Source organism: Plodia interpunctella, chromosome Z (assembly GCF_027563975.2).
Source record: "Plodia interpunctella isolate USDA-ARS_2022_Savannah chromosome Z, ilPloInte3.2, whole genome shotgun sequence".
Lineage (NCBI taxonomy): Eukaryota > Metazoa > Arthropoda > Insecta > Lepidoptera > Pyralidae > Plodia > Plodia interpunctella.
Genome location: NC_071324.2, coordinates 2,719,402 through 2,743,481, shown reverse-complemented (window position 1 = coordinate 2,743,481; position 24,080 = coordinate 2,719,402). Strand labels below are relative to the sequence as shown.

At 35.9% G+C, this 24,080-nt stretch overlaps 1 protein-coding gene and 1 long non-coding RNA gene across 2 annotated transcripts in view; one reads left to right on the top strand and one right to left on the bottom strand.

Moving 5' to 3' along the window:
- Positions 1-640: 640 nt before the first annotated feature.
- The window catches only part of LOC128682867 (uncharacterized protein), a 42,267-nt gene continuing 18,827 nt past the window's right edge, over positions 641-24,080 (bottom strand). Inside the window, exons 2-8 of the mRNA XM_053767826.1 lie at positions 12,490-12,569; positions 6,692-6,823; positions 4,006-4,278; positions 3,461-3,821; positions 3,070-3,251; positions 2,601-2,776; positions 641-2,285 (exon numbers count right to left, since the gene is read on the bottom strand). Of these exons, the coding sequence (XP_053623801.1) occupies positions 2,011-2,285; positions 2,601-2,776; positions 3,070-3,251; positions 3,461-3,821; positions 4,006-4,278; positions 6,692-6,823; positions 12,490-12,569 (1,479 nt within the window). The 3' untranslated portion in view covers positions 641-2,010. The remainder of the gene's footprint in view (positions 2,286-2,600; positions 2,777-3,069; positions 3,252-3,460; positions 3,822-4,005; positions 4,279-6,691; positions 6,824-12,489; positions 12,570-24,080) is intronic.
- Positions 9,148-12,589, top strand: LOC128682868 (uncharacterized). Its single transcript, XR_008406221.2, has 3 exons — positions 9,148-9,751; positions 10,656-10,842; positions 11,593-12,589. It is a non-coding gene; the product is annotated as an uncharacterized LOC128682868 (long non-coding RNA).

Genomic DNA, 24,080 nt, shown 5'->3' with positions numbered 1-24,080 from the left:
GATAATTTCCAATGATTTTATAGAGATACATTGTCATCGGGAAATTAGGATTTAATAGGTAGATCAGCGTCATGCACGCCGCATGCGTCGTTTCTGTATTATTAAGTTTTAATAGATCGAGTACATATGACACAGTAGGTTAGACTAGAGGTAAGACTAAAGGTGTTTTAGCCCGAAAAAAGTACCTACTGTGAATCCGTGGGTAATTCACGTTATCAACCTACGGCCGGGGTAATAGGTAGCTAGTCTTTACTTTTCTACCTAAGTGTTAAGTACACGCGTAAAAAATACCAATTAGGTCAAGGTGATCTGACAAACAGACGTATCCCTAACTTAGACCAAGTTGTCTTGAATCAACAATGTACCTACTTATAATATATAGCTGCGCCTCGGGACTTCGCGCCCGTGGAAATTTCGGCATAAAAAGTACCCTGGGTAAAATTCTAACCCGTGCACCAAATTTTATAATAATCGGTCCAGTAGGTACTTAGATTTTACATGAAATAGTAACAAACATACATAACACGTACAACGCATTTATATTAGTATAAGTATATAGGATAGTAGGATGCAATATTAGGCGTCTGAAAATAACGTTATAAATAACTGTTGTTAAAATAGTTAAAAATAAAACTTCATATTAATAATTTATAACTTATTTATTTAAAGGGTTTCGTTCCCAAAATATCGCTCTGAGCACAATATCATATCACTGACGTGTTGGACCACATCATACAATAACACAGTTTAAACTAAAATGTGTCCTAATAAATATATAAGTAGGTATAATATTTTATTAACTAACAAACATCACAGATTGCGTCAGTAACGATTATATATGACCGGATTTTCCGAAATTGCTGTGAAAGGCCAAATCAGAAGATGTGAGAATTTACAATAGGGATATTTTATTATTAACGTAAAAATATAGAATTAACAGGTACGGAATTGAAGCTTTGAACGCTATATAACACAAAATGGTATCGCTCTTTACATGAGACGAGTAGCACCAGTCATCCTGACAAGCTATCTATATACTAAACTTATAATTATAAAATAACTAAGTATGATTTGACTAAAGGATAGGAAGAATGTCAAAACGTGAGCTTACAAGGAAAATAAATTTAAAAATCAAATAAGAAAAATGTGGAAGGTTATACAAATTTTGAGTAGGTAGTACTTAGTTAGGTAAACATTGTAAGAAGGAGACTGGCAGCTCAATAACTCACATCATTTATTTTTTGTTCTGCCATAATAATCTATTACTTATAAATAATTATTATATTAATATTGTATTCATAAATTAAAAGTTTGTAAAATTTGTCATTATTTATCATGCGAACTATTCTATACAGTTAGGTAACACGATTTAGCAAATTCTGTCATTCTTGGTCATTAGACTATTTATTTTAAAAAACGATTTTTTTTGCCGATATGTGGATAAATGAACAGTAAGTAGCCTAAGTTTAAATGTTTAGAAAATTATAAATGTAGGTACATACCTGCTTATAGAACGTCGATTTTAAATCAATTCCCAAGCTTTTTCAGTTGTACTTACTTATACTTAAACTAACAAAATGCCATTCTTCACTCGTTATAGAATCTCACTGTCATAGGATATCAAGCTAAATACTTGTTTTCTTAATAATATAGGCACTATGATATAATACAAAATGTCGCGGTTTCAGTGAGTGAGAGGCGCAAGATGCTTGGCCTATGTGCCCGCTCGTGGCGTGTTCAACGTGTGCCCGCTCGTGGCGTGTTCAACGTGTGGTCGTCGACTTGGCGACGATATATTTACATTAAAATTAAGAGTCAACATTTTATTTATAACAATTCATAATTTCTTACACTATTTGTAACGATTGCATGGAAAACATTTTAAAATGATAACTTACCTACACAAATAAAACAATACCATTTAGATTAACTACATTGCGTCTAAGTCGGGCGCTGTTCAAGATGGCACTTTTGTTTATTGCTAATGCACATTGCGGCTCGATACGAGCGTCAATGTGCGGCGATTGTACTGTTGACGGGCTGTGAGAACTTGAAGACGATTTGTTCGAGGGAGGTGTAGGTGCCAACCACGAGGCCGAGGATGCCGAAGAGGACGACGAAGGCGTTCTTGACAATCATGCGAATGCGCTCGGACCTGGAAACGTAGTGCCAGTATGTGCAGCTCTGGATGATGGCGGGGAAGGCGAGCCCGAGCGCGGACAGGCACAGCGCACCGAACAGTGAGATGAACAGGTCCAGCTCCGGCACCGCCACGCCCAGACCGTCTGCGATGTAGAACATAACGTTTAATACTTTGACCGCTCCATACGTATTACGAGATCTAGGTAAGTTTTGCACTATATTAATTTTGCAAAGTACCATAATTACCTTACCTACAGTTATTTATTTATTAGAACAACAAATTAATATTTATTTACAATTTTAAAACGCAACGCAAAAATTAACAAACTACAAAATTGGTAGGTACTTATTCATTTTACTGTCCCTCTCTCATTGTATTTTATTCATATTGAAGAGGAACATCACAAAAGTTGGTGCTAAAACCAAGATTAACAATTGGACTAGGTATTGAAACTCACAAGTGATGAGAACAATGACTGTCCTCAGCAAGTACTCCCAATAAACGCGGTGCTTGGCGTTGTGCACGAAGGAGCTGAGGTACACGTTCCATAGGATATCGATCGCCACGTAGCAGGCCAGCCCGTGCGTGATGAAGATAGCGAACGCCAGGAGACACTGCACCACGCTCGCCAGCCTGACAACATCAACTTTTTATTGAAACTAAAACTACAATAGGCCAATTAATCCTGAAAACCGACAGAATTATGTGACTAGAAAGAGAATGGGAGTCATATAAAGTGGTTGTGAGGAAAGTGGCAAGTAGACAGATCTTATTAGGATAGATCTCTCTAGAAGCAGCCAATAAAACAAAAACAGTCAAGGGTATCTTCATGTTGATAGCCTTAAACCTTCTTTCGAAGGGTAGTTAAGGCGTGAATTATTGACTGAAGTCTGTGAAAATGCGAAGCTAAATAGACTTTAACTTACACTTCAGTGTCGGACGGCAGGTTAAGCGTAATGCTGGCTAAGGCCTTGTCTCCATACTGCATGTACCCGAAGAGACCCATGCCTACATACAGCAGCACGATTGTGATCATAGCCCTGTTCAGCACACCAAACTTGCCCACGAACGACTTAGGCGTCTTCATTTCATTCTCCAACGGTAAAATCTGAAAATAATTTTTTTACAACCAGTCCTTTGCAAGGTCTTAGGCATAGATATCAGAAATTGTTGTCTTAGGTATATTTACGTCAATTTTTAGTGCCGTAAAACTTCACTTGTAAAATGTATGAGTGAGATATTCTTTTGCGCTTAGACCTACTAGGAAGCTGCCGAAAAAAAATTATAATTAAAACAAAGGTGCGAAATTTTACTCACCACACCGATAGCTTCCAAGGCGAACAGCACAGTTCCGAAGAAAAGGGGAAAATCTTTCAACTTCCCAACGGCTTCCTTCCCCTCGAACGTGGGCGTCACACGGAACACATAGTACAAGATCATGCCGAAACTGACTATTGTGATGGCATTCGCGATGGCTGAGAACGGAGCCAAGTACTTGAGGTCTCGCACCCAGTTGATCAATATGAGGGGTATTAGGATGATGGTCTGAACGTGAATCAGTTCAATATGGATCTGAAACTGTGTCCTCAGGACGTGCTCAATATTTTCCGAAACGAACACCACGTAGACACAGCATGTCCCGATCTGGTATACCAAGAGAAATGCGTTGACTATATGCCTGAAAAATAAAAGAGACAGATATCAGAGAACGACCATGTCAGAGTCTAACTACAATCATGTCATAATTTAGGTACAACTTACTGCTGCGACCATTACGATTCAGAAAAGGTTCAGGCTTCTTGTAAGCGGGTATGTGATCGCAGCAGCTATTTTGGAATAGTTCGATAGTTTTCAGCACTTACGCGGCATAAGGTGCACACGCTTTGCACCAATCAGGGCCTTCGGAGAGTGCGGCTTCTGCTGCAGCAGTATACGTCATGGAGGGCACTTTCCGCCGCTTGCAGAGCGTGTAGCATGAGTCCAGCAGCACGTGGATGCAGTAGGTACACAACACGCCGATGAACACGGTCCCTATGACCCCTATCACGTAGCCCGAGTGCATGAAAGCCCGCGGCATCGCCAGGATGCCGGTACCCAGACTGCCTTTCAGCAAATGGAGTAGGGTTTCCGTGTTCCTGTAAATATTTATCTGTTTATTTGTTGTTAGCTTCAGTACCAGAACGACCTGATTTTTTATGTGCTATCTTTTATGTGTGTGTAGTGTGTAGGTACTTTAAAAGTCGCGGGCATGAGTTTTAAAATTAAAATATGGAACCTTGAAAACGACGTAGTGCCTATGTAAAAGGTAATGACACCTGAAGTCATAATTATCTAAAATCTCAACATTTTATCTAAATGTTACATTTTGGATATGCGCAACACGTCAAGCAATTTTGATTATGATTTTCCTTGTTTTTCCTTCCTTACCCGTGCTCTACCTGCACAGATCATTTAGCCTTATCTACCTGACACACTTGACTTAGGTACCTTTAAGCTACGTAGGCACTTAGGAAGTTTTATGTTTCATTTTATGTAAAGCCACTCACTTACTGCACTTCTCTTCTCAAATAGATGTAAGTATTTTTCTTTGAGTACCGAAATTATCGCTGAATAGCAACTTTACCGTGTTTTTTTATTTGTACCAGGAACTTACCTTTCCCTGTAAAGCTAGAAATAAACTATTTGTAAAAAGTTTATTCCTAGCATAGAATAAGGTAAATAACAACTTTCGATTGGATTTTTTGTGAAATGAAATACATTACATATACCTCTACCCACATGCTTCTTAAGACCATTAGAAAAACAAGTAAATTATCTTATTCGTAGGGAATTATTTAAATTTTTTGAACTGTGTCAAAAGAGTTTTCCATTTAGAGTTGGTCGAAATACCTACATTATTCTACATTGTACCAAACTCGATGCCTACAACAGACTTTGGTGATTCGTGTCAATGAACGCTTTCATTTGTTGTACAGGCGATGTAGTAGGAAAAAGCCTTGGTAGGTACTCTCGATGGAAGCGGAGCCAGGAAGCAGACTATAGAATGTCAAGTACATGATTCACTGTTGTCGCTGCTTTAATTCTGCTGAGGCCGTCGGGTAGTATCTAAGATGGTTTTACGCCTCATATTTGCCCAGTTTTTGCCCAAACAGTCGGGCGCTAACACCTATTCAGCTGACTTTTTGGGAAGAAACTGGGCGAATACTGGCCGTAAACCTATGAATGGGTAGTATCCTAATAAGAGGCGGATATGCGCTGTTCTGGACGTGTAGCTAAATATGACCACACTTACCGGCAGAAGGAACTAGTTACAATAAACTGTTTTATACACAGACTGATTATTTTATTTCTAAGGAGTATTTTTATGCTTGATTTAGTTTCATGTTAGTTATGATCTCCCGTTTGGGTTTTGTTTATCTAATAAATAAGACGTGAAACTGATACTTTGGCACGGTGAGAGATATTCAAACTCTAAAAGAAACAATAATAATTTAAATTTAGGATGAAATACGTAAATTGATGCTAAAAATTGCCGAGTTCCAAAATGTTAATGATCAAGAAATCGAGGCACCCTATTCTTCAATGACATTTATTTGTTAGGTTATTTTTAAATTTGATTTGTATAACCGACTTTTAATCCTACAAAAAAATACAATGGGATGATATGTACTAACTTCTGGATTATTCACGTTGACAATAAACCTACCATAAATTGTTTTGTGTTGCAGTTTTAAACTTAAGTTGATGTCATTTCTGAATAACATTTGTAATAGCCGACTTTCTCAAAAACAATTGTGTTGAAAAATGACCGTTTGTAATAGAAATAACCCATTTATAACGTTATTGTATTGTCTATCTGTTATTGTATTGTATATTGTGGATCGTAGGTACAAGTACATTCTTTAATTCAAAAAGTTGTATATAGTGATTTATACGGCATATGCTTAAGCAGATAATAAAAAATAAAAATTTGTACTTAATGAATAATTACAGCAATATTCGATCAAATATTCATCTCAGTTGTTATTTTAAAGATAGAATCAAGTTTTCTGCCAGTCTGCATTATTAGTTCTGTTAAAAAAAAGGAACTACTTAATTGCTGTCATTACCTTGAACGAGTAGGTACTGGAAGTATTTTAATAATCTGTGATGTAGGACAACAAATAATCAAATCAGATACTTTTTTCTTATGTCAAAAACAACATTTAATTTTTATACTATGGAGCTTGTATGACAATGATGTATTGTGACGTGACGACGTGACGGATCATGGAGTCCAAAAAATGTTAATGTTGTCATTAATAAAACTGATTATTTAAATTTACGTTTAATCATTTTATTTGGGTATTTCAATACCTATAAAGAAAGGGATATATTTTATACCCAGTCAAATAGCCAATTGTGTTTGGACCTGTCTGGATCCGGCGAGGTTCACATTTACTTCCACCAGATTGTATTTTATTCCCACGTCTCCTGTCATAGAGACCTTGACATTAGAACACTCAAACATAGGCTTTATGGTCTATGAGTAGAGTCTGTGTTACTTACGTAGTGGGGTGGTCAACGACCCTGTTCTCATAGGGCTCGTACTCCTCAGTCTCCTGGCCGTCCTTGTCCATGCTGATGAGGAAGATGCCCTTGTCGGCGCCCGGCGCCTTCTCGTCCTTCACCGGCGACAAACTGTAACACAACGCACAGGTCTTTTACACGCGCCATCGATAATTTATATTCTATACGATCTTTCCTTCCTACAGTCGTATTTCAGACTTTACTTTTCTTTTACAGTGGTTTACTTATTATGTTTTTTTATAGTGGTTTACATTTTATACACTGGATGATAAATTATCGACTAGAGTGCAGGTTTCCTCACGATGTTTTCCTTCACCGGAACCAAGTGGTGGTCGACGAAAACTTACTATATGTACATGAGTCAGATTGGTTTATAAACTCACGTGGCACCAACAGGATTCGAACCTGCGACCTTTCAGTACATAGGTGGGCGTTGATACGTTGTTTAAATTGATCAATAAATAAATCAAAACATGATATGAATGTCACTTGTTTTTTTTTTATTGTCGGATTTGAGGGTACCTATTACGTGCGTTACGTTAGATATCTGACCTGTCTAATTGATTTGATGACAGTGACAGTGCGTATGCGCACGTATTGATGTTTGTCTGTATATGCTCGATATTTTTTCGATCAATTGGAGTGTTTAAAAACTATAACTGAAGGCTAGGTATACCTTTTACGAATACGTACGTCATTGTGCTCTTTTAGGAATTTCTTTGTTTCCGATCTAAATTGTTGTCTCATATTTTCATAAAGTACTCTATTATATGTATAGTAAATCATTGGGAAGGTGTTTCGTGTATTTATATTAGTAAATCGTTATACTATCTAGCCCAAATTTTTGTTTTATTATAATTTTGGTGGGTTGGAATACTAACGTTCCAGTTTAAAATTTTAGGGTGTGGCCACCTAAAATTGTTTCATTCATTTAGTAGCAAATCCTTTCATTATGTTATGTAAATGATATTGTTTTAATATTTATTGCACATTAACATATATAAATGTAATTCGCAAACTTAACGGTAATTGTTATTCTAAATTGTATTTTGCAATTTTCTTATTCTGATGAACTAATTTGATTTTTATTATAGGTAGGTAATTTACGATTATTTCATTTTGTTAATAAGTTTTAGACCGATCGATGGCGGATGTTCACCATGAACCTTTGTTTTCTTAAATATTTTAAATCTTTCTGCCTATTAAATTCGTCTAATAAAATAAAAAATCTTTAATAATTTCTTGCTTTTTTTTTGTATCCTTTATGATGAGTCATATAATTTTCTTTGTTTTTAACAAATCCCTGATTTGTGAAAGAACCGCCGACCACCAATTTTGCGTTCTGCAAATGCGTCGGTTTCCTCACGGGCAAGGCTCTGACTGGATGAAAATGTGGATTTCATGAATACCCTACGAATTGGATGCTCCCGATTGGAGCTCCCTACGCGGCGTTTCCTGCGAATTTCCTCCTACCCCTACGCTGTGAATCCGGAGCCACGCTAACCTCGTGCGAACTTTATCGTTAGACTGCGTGCTGTCTCAGTCCGGCGCTCACTATTTAGATCTAACCGCTATAATTGTTATCATTATTGTATTGCCGTATATCTACGCCGTGACCTACGTGTGTCTGTTTATTCTGTTTTTTTTTTACAAACAAATATTTTATATATATATATATTTTAATTTAGTTATTTTATCAATTGAGGTCAGATTTAACCCCGTAACAACGTCTTAATAACTATTACACCACAACCACTTTCAACTCTAGATACGTTAATCTATACTAATAATTATACAAGGTTTCTTCTAGCCGTATAGGGTGTTGTGTATATACCTACGGGTGTTGTTTAGGATACTTATTCATAAAACCAGAAATAATGGATTATTTATAAGTATCTATCGTAGTAGGTGTACGGTTCTTATAAATTGTTGAGAACACAGAATAGCGAAATAAATTATTTTTTGAAGTCTCTTTGAATTCTATCCTAGACAACGAAAAACGTCATGATCATAAAAAGAAAGTGCATAAAAATATTTCTTGGCAATGATCACGCTGCACCCACATGTTTGAGAAAATTCTGTAGGGGACTTACGGGTGTGCCACTACGTATTTCTACGTCTGCGACTGTGTTATTATACTAAGGGTGAGTTGCACCAGCCAGTTATGACTTTGATTTTAACACGCGCGTCGATGGCACGTCGTTTAGACAAAATAGCGCACTTTGAGTTATTCTGCGCAGGTAAAAAAGTTAACGTCTAAGTTGAGTGATAAATCCCACCCCAAGTACAATCTGCAACACAAGCAATAAAATTTATCTCCTCTGAGAAAACAAAAAATAAAATAGGGATACTAACAAAAATATGGAGTAGTAAAGTAAGAGTTATTATAAGGGATATTAACGCAACGATACTATATTTTTACAAACTTAAATACATATATAGATAAAGATAATCATCCAAGATTACCTAAATTAATGTCGATGGGTCATTCTGGTGAAATGAAATGAATTTACGTAAGTTCACAAATTTACCCGGGCTCAAAATACTCAACTCGTGTCCACATCAGCAACTGACACCTCCATCGTGACTATTTTTCTTGGTTTTAATCTAATTCTATGCGAAAAATTCTAAATCTATTATTGGCGACCTTGACACGGAATCACAGTATTGGCAAGACATAATTATGTAATAATAAGGAGATCAGCAGACGTGCTCCCGTGTCTGCAGATCTTTAGTTGATGTCACTCACTCGCGGTCTGGACTTTAGGACGTTACATTATGGACTGTATTATTGAATCTGTTAATTGAAAAATGGTCTAAACAGCCCGTTTGGTGTAGCGCACTGGCCATGTGGACATGCAAGGGTAGCGACCCTATTATTGCTAGGTAACGCCTCGTTGCCAACCTTATCGATTCTCTTTATTTATAAATTTTCTTTGACATTTTGGTATTTGAATTCAGGTAATGGAATATCTGTGTAGATTATAATGTCGTGGTGAAGTGATGTTTTACCAAATTTATTTTGATAATTTTGTTTAGGTAAGTGTATTGTGATATAATTACAGGTACACTATGTAAGTACATTACGGCGTTGCCGATTGCAAACTTATGTTTTTTTGTATCCCAAAACGTTATTACAATAATAATCAATGAATTATCAAATAATGTAAAACAATATTGTCGTAGTTACTTAAGTATTTCATTTGAATACAGACTATAACTATTGCCGAACTAGATATTTGTTCGTCGTTTATCATAACATCATTATTTTAAATTTAAATTTTGCTTGAAAATATATTTTTCATTTCTATCAAGTTTTGTGAAAATCGGAACAGTTATTAATACAACAAAAAGTCACTAATGTGAAAGCTTAAATCAATACAAACAGCTCACAAATATAAGAATAATTACACCTAATTGCTTTCCATGTATTTTGTCCTAATTGAAATTTTTGATTGTCATAGCTCAGTTGATAATAACACATAATACCATTAGGTAAGAATATAATTTTAGGTTACGTTTTGTTGTAACAATACAATAGGTTATAAATTGGCGTCAATGGTTGACGACCGGCGTCCAAAGTGAGTCAGGGTTTCAAGAGCTACCCACTGTGAGAAACAACTGTCAGATCAATCAGATTACTTTATTTATCTATTATTTACCTTACTTTTTGAAGTAAAAATACTCATTGAAAATGCGAATTTGAGTCCTAAGTCTAACTAAAGATTGGCAGGTAACACCTAGGTGTAACCATGTGCAAAATGCTGCTCCTATGTCTAGACGGCTTCGGGGTTTAGCCGTAACATAATAATTAGAAAAAAAAAGAGAAAATCATTCACTCATCACTAAGCCAATAAAGATGAAAATTAGCAGGAAGCTAAATTTGTGACTTGTCCTAGTCGTATAGGATTTATGAAAATTTAGTCTTTAATGTCTTTAATAGAGCGGGACACAGAAAACGGGACGGGACACGTAGCGGGAAATAGAACTGGACACGGGACGGAATATGTCTCAGGAAACCGGCCGTGGTAAAGAAAATGGGATGGGATACTTTGCGGGAAACAAGATGGGCCACATTGCAGGACACAGGATAGGATACATCGTGGAAAACGAGACGGGACAAATTGCGGGTAAACTAACGTGAATTTTTAAAATTAGTTGTTAATTGTACGCAAAAATTCGTTATCGCGCCTAGCGAGCGGTATGAGGGGGCCTAAATGTTTGTTTTAATTATTTATTCACCGAGTCTAGTCACCATAAACAAATTCACTCTCAAAAGTTACTGACGAAATCGTGCATTTCCTCTAAAATTCGATAGGTTATATTTTGCTAACATAGGTTAACAAAATTTAAAATTTTTTTGTTGCATGACAATTTTCTACTCTAGTGTATTAATGGTGCGCTGATTTTACGTCTACTCTCAGATTTTTTGTAGCAGCCGTAATTAAGGAGTTATATCTTAAATTTACATGTGTAATCCCCCATTTCAGGCAAGTTTTCCTAATTAAACTAATTTCTCCATATATTTCAATTCGGTCACGTTCTCTCTTATTTTGTGAAAATGGACACGCTCCCGGGCACGGCACATCATTATCGACAGGCCTATTAATTAGAGACATGAATTTCTAATAGAAATTGTCGCGAATAGTAAAGTACAGGGTTGGCAGTTCTTGTGAGGCCAGTGTGTTCGTTTTTCAAACAAATCATGATTTCAAAGTTTGGAAGGCACTATTTTAATACATTGAAACATGAGCACTTACTCTCTCTCTCATCTTCTTTGGCTCCCGATTGCATTCGGGGCTGAAAAGCCCGGTAGCATGGCCACATTAGAGCAAAAAATAAACAATAATATAATTTTTGATATTACCCCCATATTGCAGTTAAAGAAGAGAGGTTGGATATAGTTGATCAGTATGTGTATCTGGGACAAGCACTAAGGCTACAAAATTAGAAGATACAGAAATAAGAAGAAGAAGAAGCAGAAAAATAAGAAAAAGGAAAAGAACAACGAGATTGACAGAAGAATTCAACTCGGATGGGCGGCTTTTAACAAAATGGGTGACATATTAAAGTCAACTCACTCACTCCACAATGCCTAAAAACCCGCTTATTTAACCAATGTGTCCTGCCCACCATGGCATATGGTGCCGAGACATGGACGCTCACGAAGGAGACTGTGTACAAATTGAGAGTCTGTGTACAAATTGAGAGTCGCACAGAGAGCCATGGAGCGGGCCATGCTCGATATCAGATTGCAAGATCGCGTTCCAAACACCGTGATCCGACAGCGTACCAAAGTACGGGACGTGGGAGACGCGGTCATGAACCTGAAGTGGAACTGGGCCGGACACCTGGCACGTCGGCGTAAAGTGACAGGTGAAGTAAAGTGCTGACTGAATGGTGGCCTAGGGCCGGCGAGAGAGGTGTCGGGAGTCGGGCGACCTGCGATGAGATGGGCGGACGATATAATAAAAGTCGCTGGTTGTACATGGATGAGAGAGGCACAGGACAGAGGAGGTTGGCGTACGCCAAGAGAGGCCTGTGCTCAGCAGTGGGCCCAAAGAGGCTGAAATGATGATGAATGATGATAATTTTTGAAGATTCCGCTGTATTTATTGAATATTTACAACCAGCCGCCTGTCTGACATCGACCCTACGTAGCGCTATTGTTGTCTTTCAGCTACCGCCTTTATCCATTAGTCCAAGATCCACGGAAGGATATGGAGTGGTCCTATAATAGAGCGGGACTACAACGACTAAAAAAAACTAGTACCTACCTTTGTGGAGCAAAGTCGTCGGGCTCGAATGAAGGGTTGACCATAGGCCCACTCTGTCTTCTTTTCCATTCTAATTTCTCCTGCAAATAGAAATAAGAAAAATTTAATAAATAAAAGTGAAAATAATATTTTACTTATTTATCGGGCTGTAGCATAGTGCTGAAAACGATTTACAGTTTACAGTTATAATACAGTTATAGTATACAGTGATTTACGATTTACGTTACAATTCGCTTGACTATATCATTATGCTAGGGCTAATATAGGTTGCTGGGCTAGTCTACAATTCAATCACATGTTAGTATACATTGTACCTACCTAAATTATGCACTAACGCCGCCACCACCCACATATGTAATTATAAAATCGTTGTCACCATAATAAAGAACAATATTTTATTGGTAATAAATAACTTAGTATAGGAAGGGGAGCAGGGAATGGCCAGCTGTGGGATAACCAAACTACTTAGGATTAAAAAATACCGACCTCCTGAGTGTCAACCTTTTTGGTAACGGCGTTGTTGCCTTTTAGCTACCAAGGCTTTAAACCTTTAATTGACTCTTACAACCTCTATGGGAGGACATATCCTCACATATAGATTGGCGATATAAAAATACATTCTTCCTTTTGTCGAGTTGAAACGGATATATTTTTAGTCCAATTGTAGTTATTAATTCTATCGTTGGCCCCGCGTTTATGCCCTTAATCTTGGGGCACGGTAACGAATGAGCCTTATATTAGAATGCATGACCGGAGTCACACAGCCTATGGTTGGAGAAACTTCACTTGACTCGGTTTTTCCTACATCGGCCTTTGGGCTGTCTTTTTAGGGACTTCTAGACTGACATAATGACGACCTCCGTAGTGGTCATTATGCCGGACTGCGACACTGGTCCCAGGTCGGGTGTAAAGGGAGATTAAGTACTTTGGTAGTAAGTAGTTTTATTACGTACTAATGAGCGTAGGTAATTTAGAGTCCTACTCTTGCCAACACAAATATTTATAGGAAAACACTAAATGTCATGCATTATTTACAGCGTTCTTGCCGCTCTCAGAAATTAGTGGGATGTTAACTGTATTTAGGTTATAAAAAAATATGTTAGAATAAAAAAAATACAGTTTATTTTATACGACATCTGCTCTGAAAGAATAAAATTCCTTGTTTGAATTTAAGTGAAAATACGTCTAATGATTTCGAACAAAAACCGGCCTGAAAAATTGTATGAAAATCCATTGGTCCCTTGCGAATTATTATAACCCGGGCGAAATAAATGTGAACCTCGCTGCATACAAACGTCATTTAGACAGATCCAAACACAAATGGTATTCTTTAAAAAAAAGTGTTTATAATGCAGACTGGCAGAAAATATGATTCTGTTTAAAAAAAATACGAACTACTTGCAAATGTAAATATTTGATGGACGTGGTTATAATTATTTATGGACCTATTGAAAATATTATTTTACATTATAACCCATTAATATAATATAATATTTTTATTTATCGTCGTATGCAGATTTTGTATAAAGCACTGTGTACCTATCACACGTACGAAAGTACGATACTAGCTGCAGCTAGTAATTATATTTAACTATTTTCCTACGGAAATCACCAACTTATTTTAACCTATTTATAATCCAAGGCATCAGCTACTTCAACAAATTTCATAAGAATTTCATAAAAATTTTCATTTCAAATTTCATAAAAATTGGCGCCGCTGTAAAGGAATAACAAATATACAAACATTCGCCATTATAATATTACTGAGATTATTTGGCTATGATCTCCGCTCTCCCTCATAAACGCACAGCGTTGTGCAGCGGTCCGTCGCTCACCTAGGACAGGTTATTAGTTTAGCAGTCATTCGTATGTCATTCGCAACGTTTGCCGAAAACACTTCCCACTAACATATTTATTAGAAAAGACTTGTTTAGACACTCAAATCGTGACGAACCGTTTCACAAATTTCGATGAGGTTTGCACGATTAAACAACAGGTAGGTACCTACTTACTACCTATTACGTTTATTTTGTTTATTTAGAAGATTAACAGTGTCGCAGTACAAATCTACAATATAAATTTAAATGCTAATAATTACATCACCAGTAGATACAAAAACAAGTTTAATTGTCAGACAAATTAAAAATTCGATATTCATTTCGCTACAACTTTTGGACGGCTGAACCGATTTTGACCCGCTGATGAGCTACGATGCCACGTACACAGACAGACAGGTTACACTTAGCGGTCAAATTTATAAAACCCCACTTTTTGTGTAGGGGTTAAAAATAAGTAGAAATGCAAAAATAAAATGCGAAAATGAACGCGACTATTTGAGGACTTGTTTCTTTGGAAATATTATTTCAAATACAATTTTATTACCAGTCTCGTGAGATTTTTGTTTTATTAAAACCATAATGCAGTGTTTGAATGAAAAACTTAATAGACACAAAAAAAGATTTTGTTTTTAATTATCCCAATCTTAACCAATATTATAAATGCAAAAGCAAGTTTGTTTATTTGTTGCCTCTTCACGCTCTATCTACTCAAAAAAATCTTGATATTTTGCATAAGTACCTACATGTATAGTTTTGAGCTTGAAGTATGTAGGAGGAAATGACCTGATAGGAGGAAAAACCTACATTTCATAATAACTGGCGAAGCCGCGGGCAAAATTTAAGCTAGTAATAACTAAATATGAATGCCGCCATCTCAAAACGATAGATAATTATTTGGCATCACAACACTACAATTCATCTCACGACCAAACCAGCTGTGTTGTTGCTGTGCATGTACATTACGTGACTCATCTTTTAATTCGGACGAGTGACAAGTCTAAATTGAAAACGGCTCATTGATTTTTCAACAGACTGGCAATATGTGTAGCGCTCTAGTACCTATATGTATCAGATTTTCCAGATTTCCCTTTTCTTCGCGACGTCGCGATTTTTTAGCCCCTAAATTAAAGTCCTGCGCGGAGGCATGCTGTCCCGAGAAAAGTGGGGAAGATATAAGAAGAAGCATTAGCATTTGTTTTGTTTTGCGGTCAGTAAAATAGCTGCATTTGCAGTTGTTACATAAATAAGTCTTATGTCTCCGCGAATGCTATTTTCGTCAATGACGTGTGTTGTTTATTTTTCTTTTCTAGTTGAAGTGTTATGAAACGAATGGTGGATTATTTCATGTCACGTCACGCCACGTCACGTCTGTCACGGGGAAGTTTTACAAAACGACGCCGTTGATCAATGCACCGTCGATATATACAAAGACTGATTCTACAATATGATTGGAAAAATTTTGTACAATTTTATACACACGTTTAGCTTTGATAACAATGCATTCGTATTATATGCGTGACCCAGTGCTGTGCACCCAGGATCGGCCTCCGACGATCCAGGCGGTCAAGAATTTTTACATGTTCCGATCAGATCTAACAATCTGTGGGTGAATAGGGTTGAGGGCCGGTTACATATTCGCAAATGGGTTAACCAGAATACAATGCTCTTTAAGGAGGATGTGAGGAATCAGGGCAGAATCAGCGGCGAGCTGGTGGCGAGCAATTGACGTTGTGCAGGAAGACGATCGTTGTCCTAAAGATGGTTGACGCTAAAATGCAAACGGCCAAGTAACGGACGCAAGGGTTTATATTATGCAAAATTGAAAAGAAATAGGTAGACTGACAGAAATAGAAAAGCGCTCGAATAAGAAAGAAAGTGGCGAAGCGTGGCGTAGCGCGGCGTAGTGTGGCGTGCTGTTGCGATATCATACAATGCTTAGACTTCATGTTTTCACGGAACAGGTACGGAAAATATATACAAAAACAGATTCAGAAACAAAATAGGTAGGTATAAACCCCATGTGAAACTGGAGCCGAGTTCTCTGGCGCAGGTGACCCAGTTTTCATTCATTTCGAATTTATTCATGTGAAGGATCCAAACAAATCACCAAATGGGTAGGTAGGTATATAACACACTAGGTATATATCATACACCAAATAGGTAGGTCGTACACACAACGACACAAGAATAAGACTAATAAAACCAATCAAACCAAATCAATCTCTTTGCAATGTTTCATTCTGTTCAGCATTAAATTACTAAATTTAAAGCTAAGATATAGAAAATCGTACCTAGCTGATATAGATCTAAGCGACTTTGGAATGTTTACAAAAATGCGGATATAACGACCAAAACAATTCTCAGAATTGTTGAACTTTTTACTATGTCTTTATAATAATATAAATAATTCAATAGAGTACCATTTTATAATAGTCTGTAACGCGGTTTCGGCTATAAAAACGTTGCCAATAAAAACACCTTAGAGTAATGAGAAGTGAAAAAAACCGGTTTCTTTTGTTAAGGTCAAGCACTTGTAAACTCTTTTTTATGACACTAAAAGCATCGCAATATAATAGTTGTCAGTAAAGTTTAATACTATGAAACGCAAGAAGCGCAGTGGTTAGCCACCTAAATACATGTGTAGGTATTATTAATCCTTATATAAGTATTATAAAACAAGTATGTCTGTGTTTTCTCATTAAACACAAAAGCGATTTCTTTATATGGATTTTCATGCGGTTTTCACTAATAGATAGTGTGATTCCTTTTCTTTTTTAAATATTGGAGTGGAGTCCGTGGAGTAAACACAAGTTTAACAACCTAGCCAGTAAAATTGTCGCAACTTGTGTCAGTACGATTAAGTTCCTATAGGTTAATGAGGTGTTGACTTTATTTTATTGGTGAGTATATAGTGGATGTTGACGTCGATGTGCAATTGCAATTAAAAACGTATATATTCGGTGTATAGGTTATCGGCGGAATATTCCATAGCTTGTATGTTATCAATAGGTATATACCTATTGTCATCACTAATATATTTAATGCATGTACTTAATTTTTATTGTAATGTGTTAATTCTAATAATCAGTAAATTAAAAACGGAATCGAACGAATCATTTAACTACCCTTAATTTATGTAAAATCAAATAATAATTTTCCATAAATACCAATACGTGCAAAAGATATGCGGGAATGAGATCTCTAATCTAGTACAGGCAGTGAGGCAGTTTTATGATCCATTAAATACAAGCCCAGATACTTCCTTGAATACATATGTAAAATACTACAGATTAACTGCCAATGTAATATTGTATTCGCTAATAAAGCATTCCGCACATACGACAGTCTATGGTGATAAATTCTCAAACAGCTCGTTATATTTGATCGTGTCCTCGATACAGTCAAGTGCTCGTCAAGCTACCCAAATTTATTGCAAATTCGCCTCTATTTTTGGATTTGAGAATATTTCTGTAATCTGATTGTATTGAGAAACTAAATACCCATATAATATCTACAGCCTTATAACAAAAAAACGCGTCATTTGAAAAGTTGTTTGTTATGATTTAATTGATTTTGAACAGTTGTGTTTAGTGTGTATAAAATAATTGTTTTAACTGTTAATTCAATGCCTACACGAAGAACATATGCTTCATCTTCATCACTCACCTTCTTCGAAAAAGTTTGAAAATTTCTGATAAGATAATGCAAATACCATTATTTACTTCTAATAAATATAATTATTGCCTTCTAAGACACAGAGATTGCCTACCAAATCAACAAATAACAAATTAATTTAATAGGTATAATATTTTATTGTCAAAATTTTCCAGGACCGGTGATTCATTGTACCTAAGTAGGTACTTATTATTGAAAATACCTACTTCGCAATTATCCCGTCACGAATGCGATATTTGTTCACGCATGTTTTTTATTTGTAAGTAAACAGTTATGTGCTTATTCGCGAGTCAATATATCAGCGATCTAACTTGGTATATTTTTAATTTAGGATATTTTAAAAGGTATGAGGTTATTCCGGCTTTATTTAATGTTAGGTATAAGCGATTATTTGTAATGATTGTTTTTATTATATAAAATTACTTAAAAGAAAACGAGATGGTTGTATTAAGAAGTAGAGGGGAAGCCATTGCCCAAAAGTGAAAAAAAATATATATTGCGTCTTCGCCCACGTGTCCACGGGAAAAGTGCTCTTTTCTAGGATGAAAAGCACCCTATGTTCTTCTCCGTAGGCGTAGGTAATTTGTTAAGTTTTGTAATCGAAATTATTTTCTTTGCTAAGCGTATAAATCTGACAGTACAGAGAGGAAATGCTGCCAGCATTGTGGGCACGTGGCCTCGGTGCGGCGGTTTTTTATTTGTAAATTTTGTGTTATTTTAATATATAATTGTAATTCAAAGTTCTGTTGTATATACAGATAAAGGAAAACAAAATTTGACACAAGCGTGCGACCATTATTCTTTACTAGTCAGAAATACAAATAGTACCTACTTAGGTACAAATTTTTTGACGATGCGTGTTTGCGGTTAATGCGCGGAAAATTTCCTAAATAAATAGTTATAGGTGTATTATTGACGTTGGCTGTGACCATGTCCGACAATAGGCGTGTCAGATTAACGCGAAGTGCTTAACTTACAGTAAAACAAACATACGGTCCATTATTTATTTGTGTTGCAACGCGATACTATTGAAAAATTTTATTGAATGTTGCTATCGTATCTCTACATTCATCAATACATATAATAAAAGAGTAGAAAATCCTGAACATTGAATATATTTACATAATAACAAAATTAGGCGATAGAGTCATAGTAACAGACAAAGAATTTGAAAAAAACTCTGTCTTTGTCTGTATGTCTGTCTGTTTAAGATTAGCGTGTACTAATCTTCGGAACTACTCGACGACTTTGAATGAAACTTTTTTGTTATATAACTATTAAGCCTGGGCAAAATATAGGGTATAAATAATTTGGAAAACTGGAACACATGATGGAGAACAATGATGGTATAGCTAAACTATAGGAAATATAGAATTACGCCTTAACAAAAGTTGTTCAGCCTGATGAGCATTTTCTGTTGAGATATAAAAATCGAAGATCTGGAACACCTGATGCGGCTAAACTATAGGAAATATAGAAATAACGAAATATATATTTCAGTCGTATGAGCATTTTCTGTATAGGTATTATTACGCTTTTTCTATACAGTTAATTTTTTCTAATAATTTTGACTCCTTACCAAAAATTGTTCGGCCACGCGAACGAAGTAGCGGGCATCAGCTAGCTATAAATAATTTTCCCTATGTCGCGTCTGTGTGTATGAACGCTATAAACTCAAAGTACCAGACGGAAATTTGTACGCTTTTCACCACTAGATTATATGATTCTTGAGGGAAGTCTAGGTGTAGTTAATTAGTATATGGTTTTACCCGAGCGAAGCCGAGCGACTAGCACAGACTAATCATATTATTGTAGGTATTCACTGCTTCTGTAAATTGCGAAGGGTACAGTCCAGCTGTGCCACTTCAGCTTGGTCCTGTACTCGTGGCAGAAGGGGCAAAAGTTAGGTCTTGATGTCGTCAAGGAATATGATATATGTACCAGCGGTCTGATAAGCTGACAACGAAATCCGAAGGAGAAGAAACAGACCCTGCTCAACGCTTCATCTGAGGACGAAAGCGGGAAAACCTCAAATGAACATTGTAAATATAAGTTGTTTTATTATCACTTTTTATGGTAAGTAATTATCATAACTTTATGTGTTCTGCTTCTTCAACTATGTATTTATGGGACCGGCCACATGTTTGAGAAATATAACCCAGTGGTTGAAAAGTTACCAAATAAAAAGATTTTTATTGATTAAAGCTGTAATTACCAATATGGCGGACCATTCCTACCAATCAACATTCGGGTAAAACTGAGCGATCATTCAGATCGATAGGTTTGTTTGTTTTTTTTTTTGTAATAACTTTATTGCACGAAAACAAGTACATTAATCAAAATTAATACAAGAAAAATACATTGTACAACGTCGGACTTATCCCATGTAGGGATCTCTTACAGTCAACGGCGATAGGTTGAGAGGACGTGTATACAGTAGCAAGCTAGTCAGAAGTAATAACCTACAACATGAACAGAGAAGACTATAAATTGTAAGAAAGGTGTATAAATATGTAAGAAAAAGTAATAAAGAAATAAGTAATACTCAACTTAAGTAGGTACCTACCTAAATAACCGCGGACATAAGCATTACAACATATCGATATGAAGTAAATATACTAAGTATTGCCTTCTAAATATACAAGAATAGAAGAACAATAACCAAATATGCTTATATTTTAAGTAAATATCAAAACTACTTTTATTTGTGTATTTGTATGTGTGTATTTATATCTATATACTTAAATAAGTACTCTTCATGCTCCATGTCGGGGCCATTAACATGTCCAGTTTATTATTGAACACTTTTCTGAGAACTGTTAGCTAAATTAACATAGCTTTATATTTATTTTTGTATAAAAATATTTATTGCATTCATTAACATATCTACCGACATTTACCTAAACGCAGATATCCTATTTGCTAAAAGCTAATAAATATCTTTTAAAATATCATCAAAACTTTTTTTTGGTCGGTAAGTAGCACAGGTTTTCTTTAGTAAGGAGAGTTACTGGGCTACAGAACTAGGCCCTTAGTCGGCTTTTACTACTAACAGGTGTTGTACTATGTTATAACCTGGGTTAAAAATGCATTTCCATAACGAAACGAAGGAATGAATGTAAGTCATGTCAAATGCCTTTAGGCGACTTGAATAAGATCTGCTAACACTGGTGTCAGATTAACACACTCAAAAAGAGAGAAACAGAAAAAAATACCACAATAAGATATAACACATAGGTATGTAGGTACCTACTTCTGTAAAATTTCCACTTTACAAATGTTTGTGTTTTTTCATATTTTTGCCACTAGTCCAGACAAAGTGGGTTACTGTATGACAAGTTTATGTTCCCAGTTCCGCAAATGATTTGCTAATGGTCGGGGAACACACCTCAAGGCGCAAGAAACCAGATAAAACTGGTTGGTGAGCACACTGGTCCTAAGAGTCCACACGAGGGTCATTCTACTATTGAATGACAACAGTAATCAATTAAATCACGTTGATAGCGAATCACGTCTGCGTTTGATCGATTACTTTGATATTGAAACAAAACAAAATTGATTTTTGTAATATATGCAATGTTATACACATATATTTAGATAGTTAAATTACGAGATGGAAGAAGAACCTCCACGTAATCTATGAAAAACCTACTACCAAATATTAAAAAAAACTATTTTTGACCATGACCAGCACATAACAATTACAGAAGCAAACATGAAAGCATACAGTATTTGCAATGTTTTGACGTAGAGGCGAAAATTACAGAAAGTTTTGGTAACTTAAGTACCTGCTTAGGCTTACCTATAATATTTCGAGAAATATTCATGAAAAATTTCATTTTGTTTTCAAAATCGTTTATAATTATTGTAAATCTCGGCAAATGTTCAATGTAATAAGCAAAATAGTTTTGTATTTGTTTTTGAAACATAAAAGCTATAACTAGACAATAAGTATAATAAAATGAGACTGCCGCGTTTGCTAAGTCTTATGTTTGAAATATTCCTATGTTACGGTAAGTAAAATATATTTTTTGAAATTTTGTTTAAAACGTTATGTCACATACATATTTATTGTAAAATTGATGTACAAAGTGCAACGTCGTAAATAATTAAAAATTGAATGTTTCATAAATTTTAAATAGGCCATTTATTTTAGAAAATCACCTAAAGATCAGCTTTATTTTATTTTTACATTACCTTTAGATATTGTTATCATAAATGCGTAAGTAGGTATAACTGATTGTGTGACTGTACTTGCTTTAATAGAAGATGTGCAAGCCATGAGAGGTTGAACGCGATAACACATAAGTAGCTTGTTTAATTATTATTGTTGATTTTCTTGTGATGGCCAGTGGATGACATTAAACGGGCTTTCTCGGTTGCCACAGCCACAGAGCCTCGACCTCATTGTCAGCCTTTAGCCTTCTTTTTCTTCTACATCTCGCACTGAATTAGAAGAATGTAATGACATATTATGTCTGTTCATTATTCATATTACGGTGGGAATATCCACTTTATTAGATACTAGCTTTCGTCCGCGCAAATTTCCGGTAGGTACCCTATGTGCTTCTCTGTACTACATGTATGCAAATTTTCAAGAAGATTAGTTACATAAACCTAAAGGGTGAAGAGGAATATCTATTTTCACATTTATATGATTTCTATAATACCAGTTAGCATAGGATTAGAATAGTTAGGATTTATTTATTTGTAACATTAAAAATAGCGTTAGTAAAATCTGGATCGATTATGTTGTTCCCTCGTAGGTACCTTGTTACGATGGCCCTTAACGATAAAGTTGAATGTACACTAATTACTCATGCCGAATTTAATACCTGAGCGTATATGTGATAAATCGAATAGTTATTCGCCTGTTTACGTTATTATATGAAGTGTTGTCTATGTCTATTGATGCCTACGAAGACGCCACGTTAACGCAATCAGTGGTTCCCATAGATGGGTTTACCCCCAGTATTTGACCCAGTTTCTGCCCAAAGAAGAGCGCAAACTCAACCAGATGTGTTTACGCCAGAGTGTTTATAAACCCATCTATGATGGTTCCCAATCAATCAATCATACAGTATATGAAGTGGTGGAGAGAATAGCCCTTGTAGTAGGCAATTTGACGATTCACAACCAGCAGCGGTGGGCGGAACACAAGCACTTGCGCTGCAGGTAAGCGTCAGCCGGCGAGTCTCCGGGATCTCACGGAAATCGGATTTACAGAACAACTAGAAATGACATGCATGATGTAATTTTTTAGGATGCGTCGTGTCTCGTATGTCGACAGGTCGACTGTTACACTACAACACGCAATTCAGAATACTCCTAGATGCTTATAGGTTGAATTTGAACATGGACGAAGCTCATCTATGCTGTTCGGCTTAGTCCTGAATAAGGGACCAAAAAGTGTTGGCTTATGGTCGCCAAGGATGAATGCCAAGGATTAGTAAGTACGTGCTATAGACAACTAAGGAAAACGCTCCGAGGGAGAAAGCGATAGAGACGTAGATAATTGAAAAAATAAAACAGATTTTTATACGTAACGTTCCCTAACCAAAACCTTACTACCTGTAAATATTAAGTAATCTGTGCGTGCATAACATTTGATACGAAATATATACAAACATTTTTCGTTTTCCCTTCATGCAATATGCGAGTTTTTGACACTTCTATGTTATTTGTAAAATTCTGTAGTCAAATCAGACCTGCATTAATTGATTGCAACCCGTCCGGCACGTTTTCGGTAACACTGCTGGAGTGGACGTACTGACAGACACTTGATTTTGTACACATGATCTTATAGCTTTTAGTTAATACATACTTAGTGAAAGTTTAAGTGCTTAGTTACTATACTATACTTCATGAAGCAGCATTAGAAATATTCTTATCACTAATGAATTATGTGGTGATTATGTACTTTTCTATTTATGTATAGACTATTTTTTGTGACTTGTGAAAAAAGCTCAAATCAGATCACTATATTTACATAAAATATAGTTTATTCGAACACTCTCGTCAGTGTTCGAATAAACTATAATATGTATAATTAGTTAGCATATCTTGTTACTCAATTTG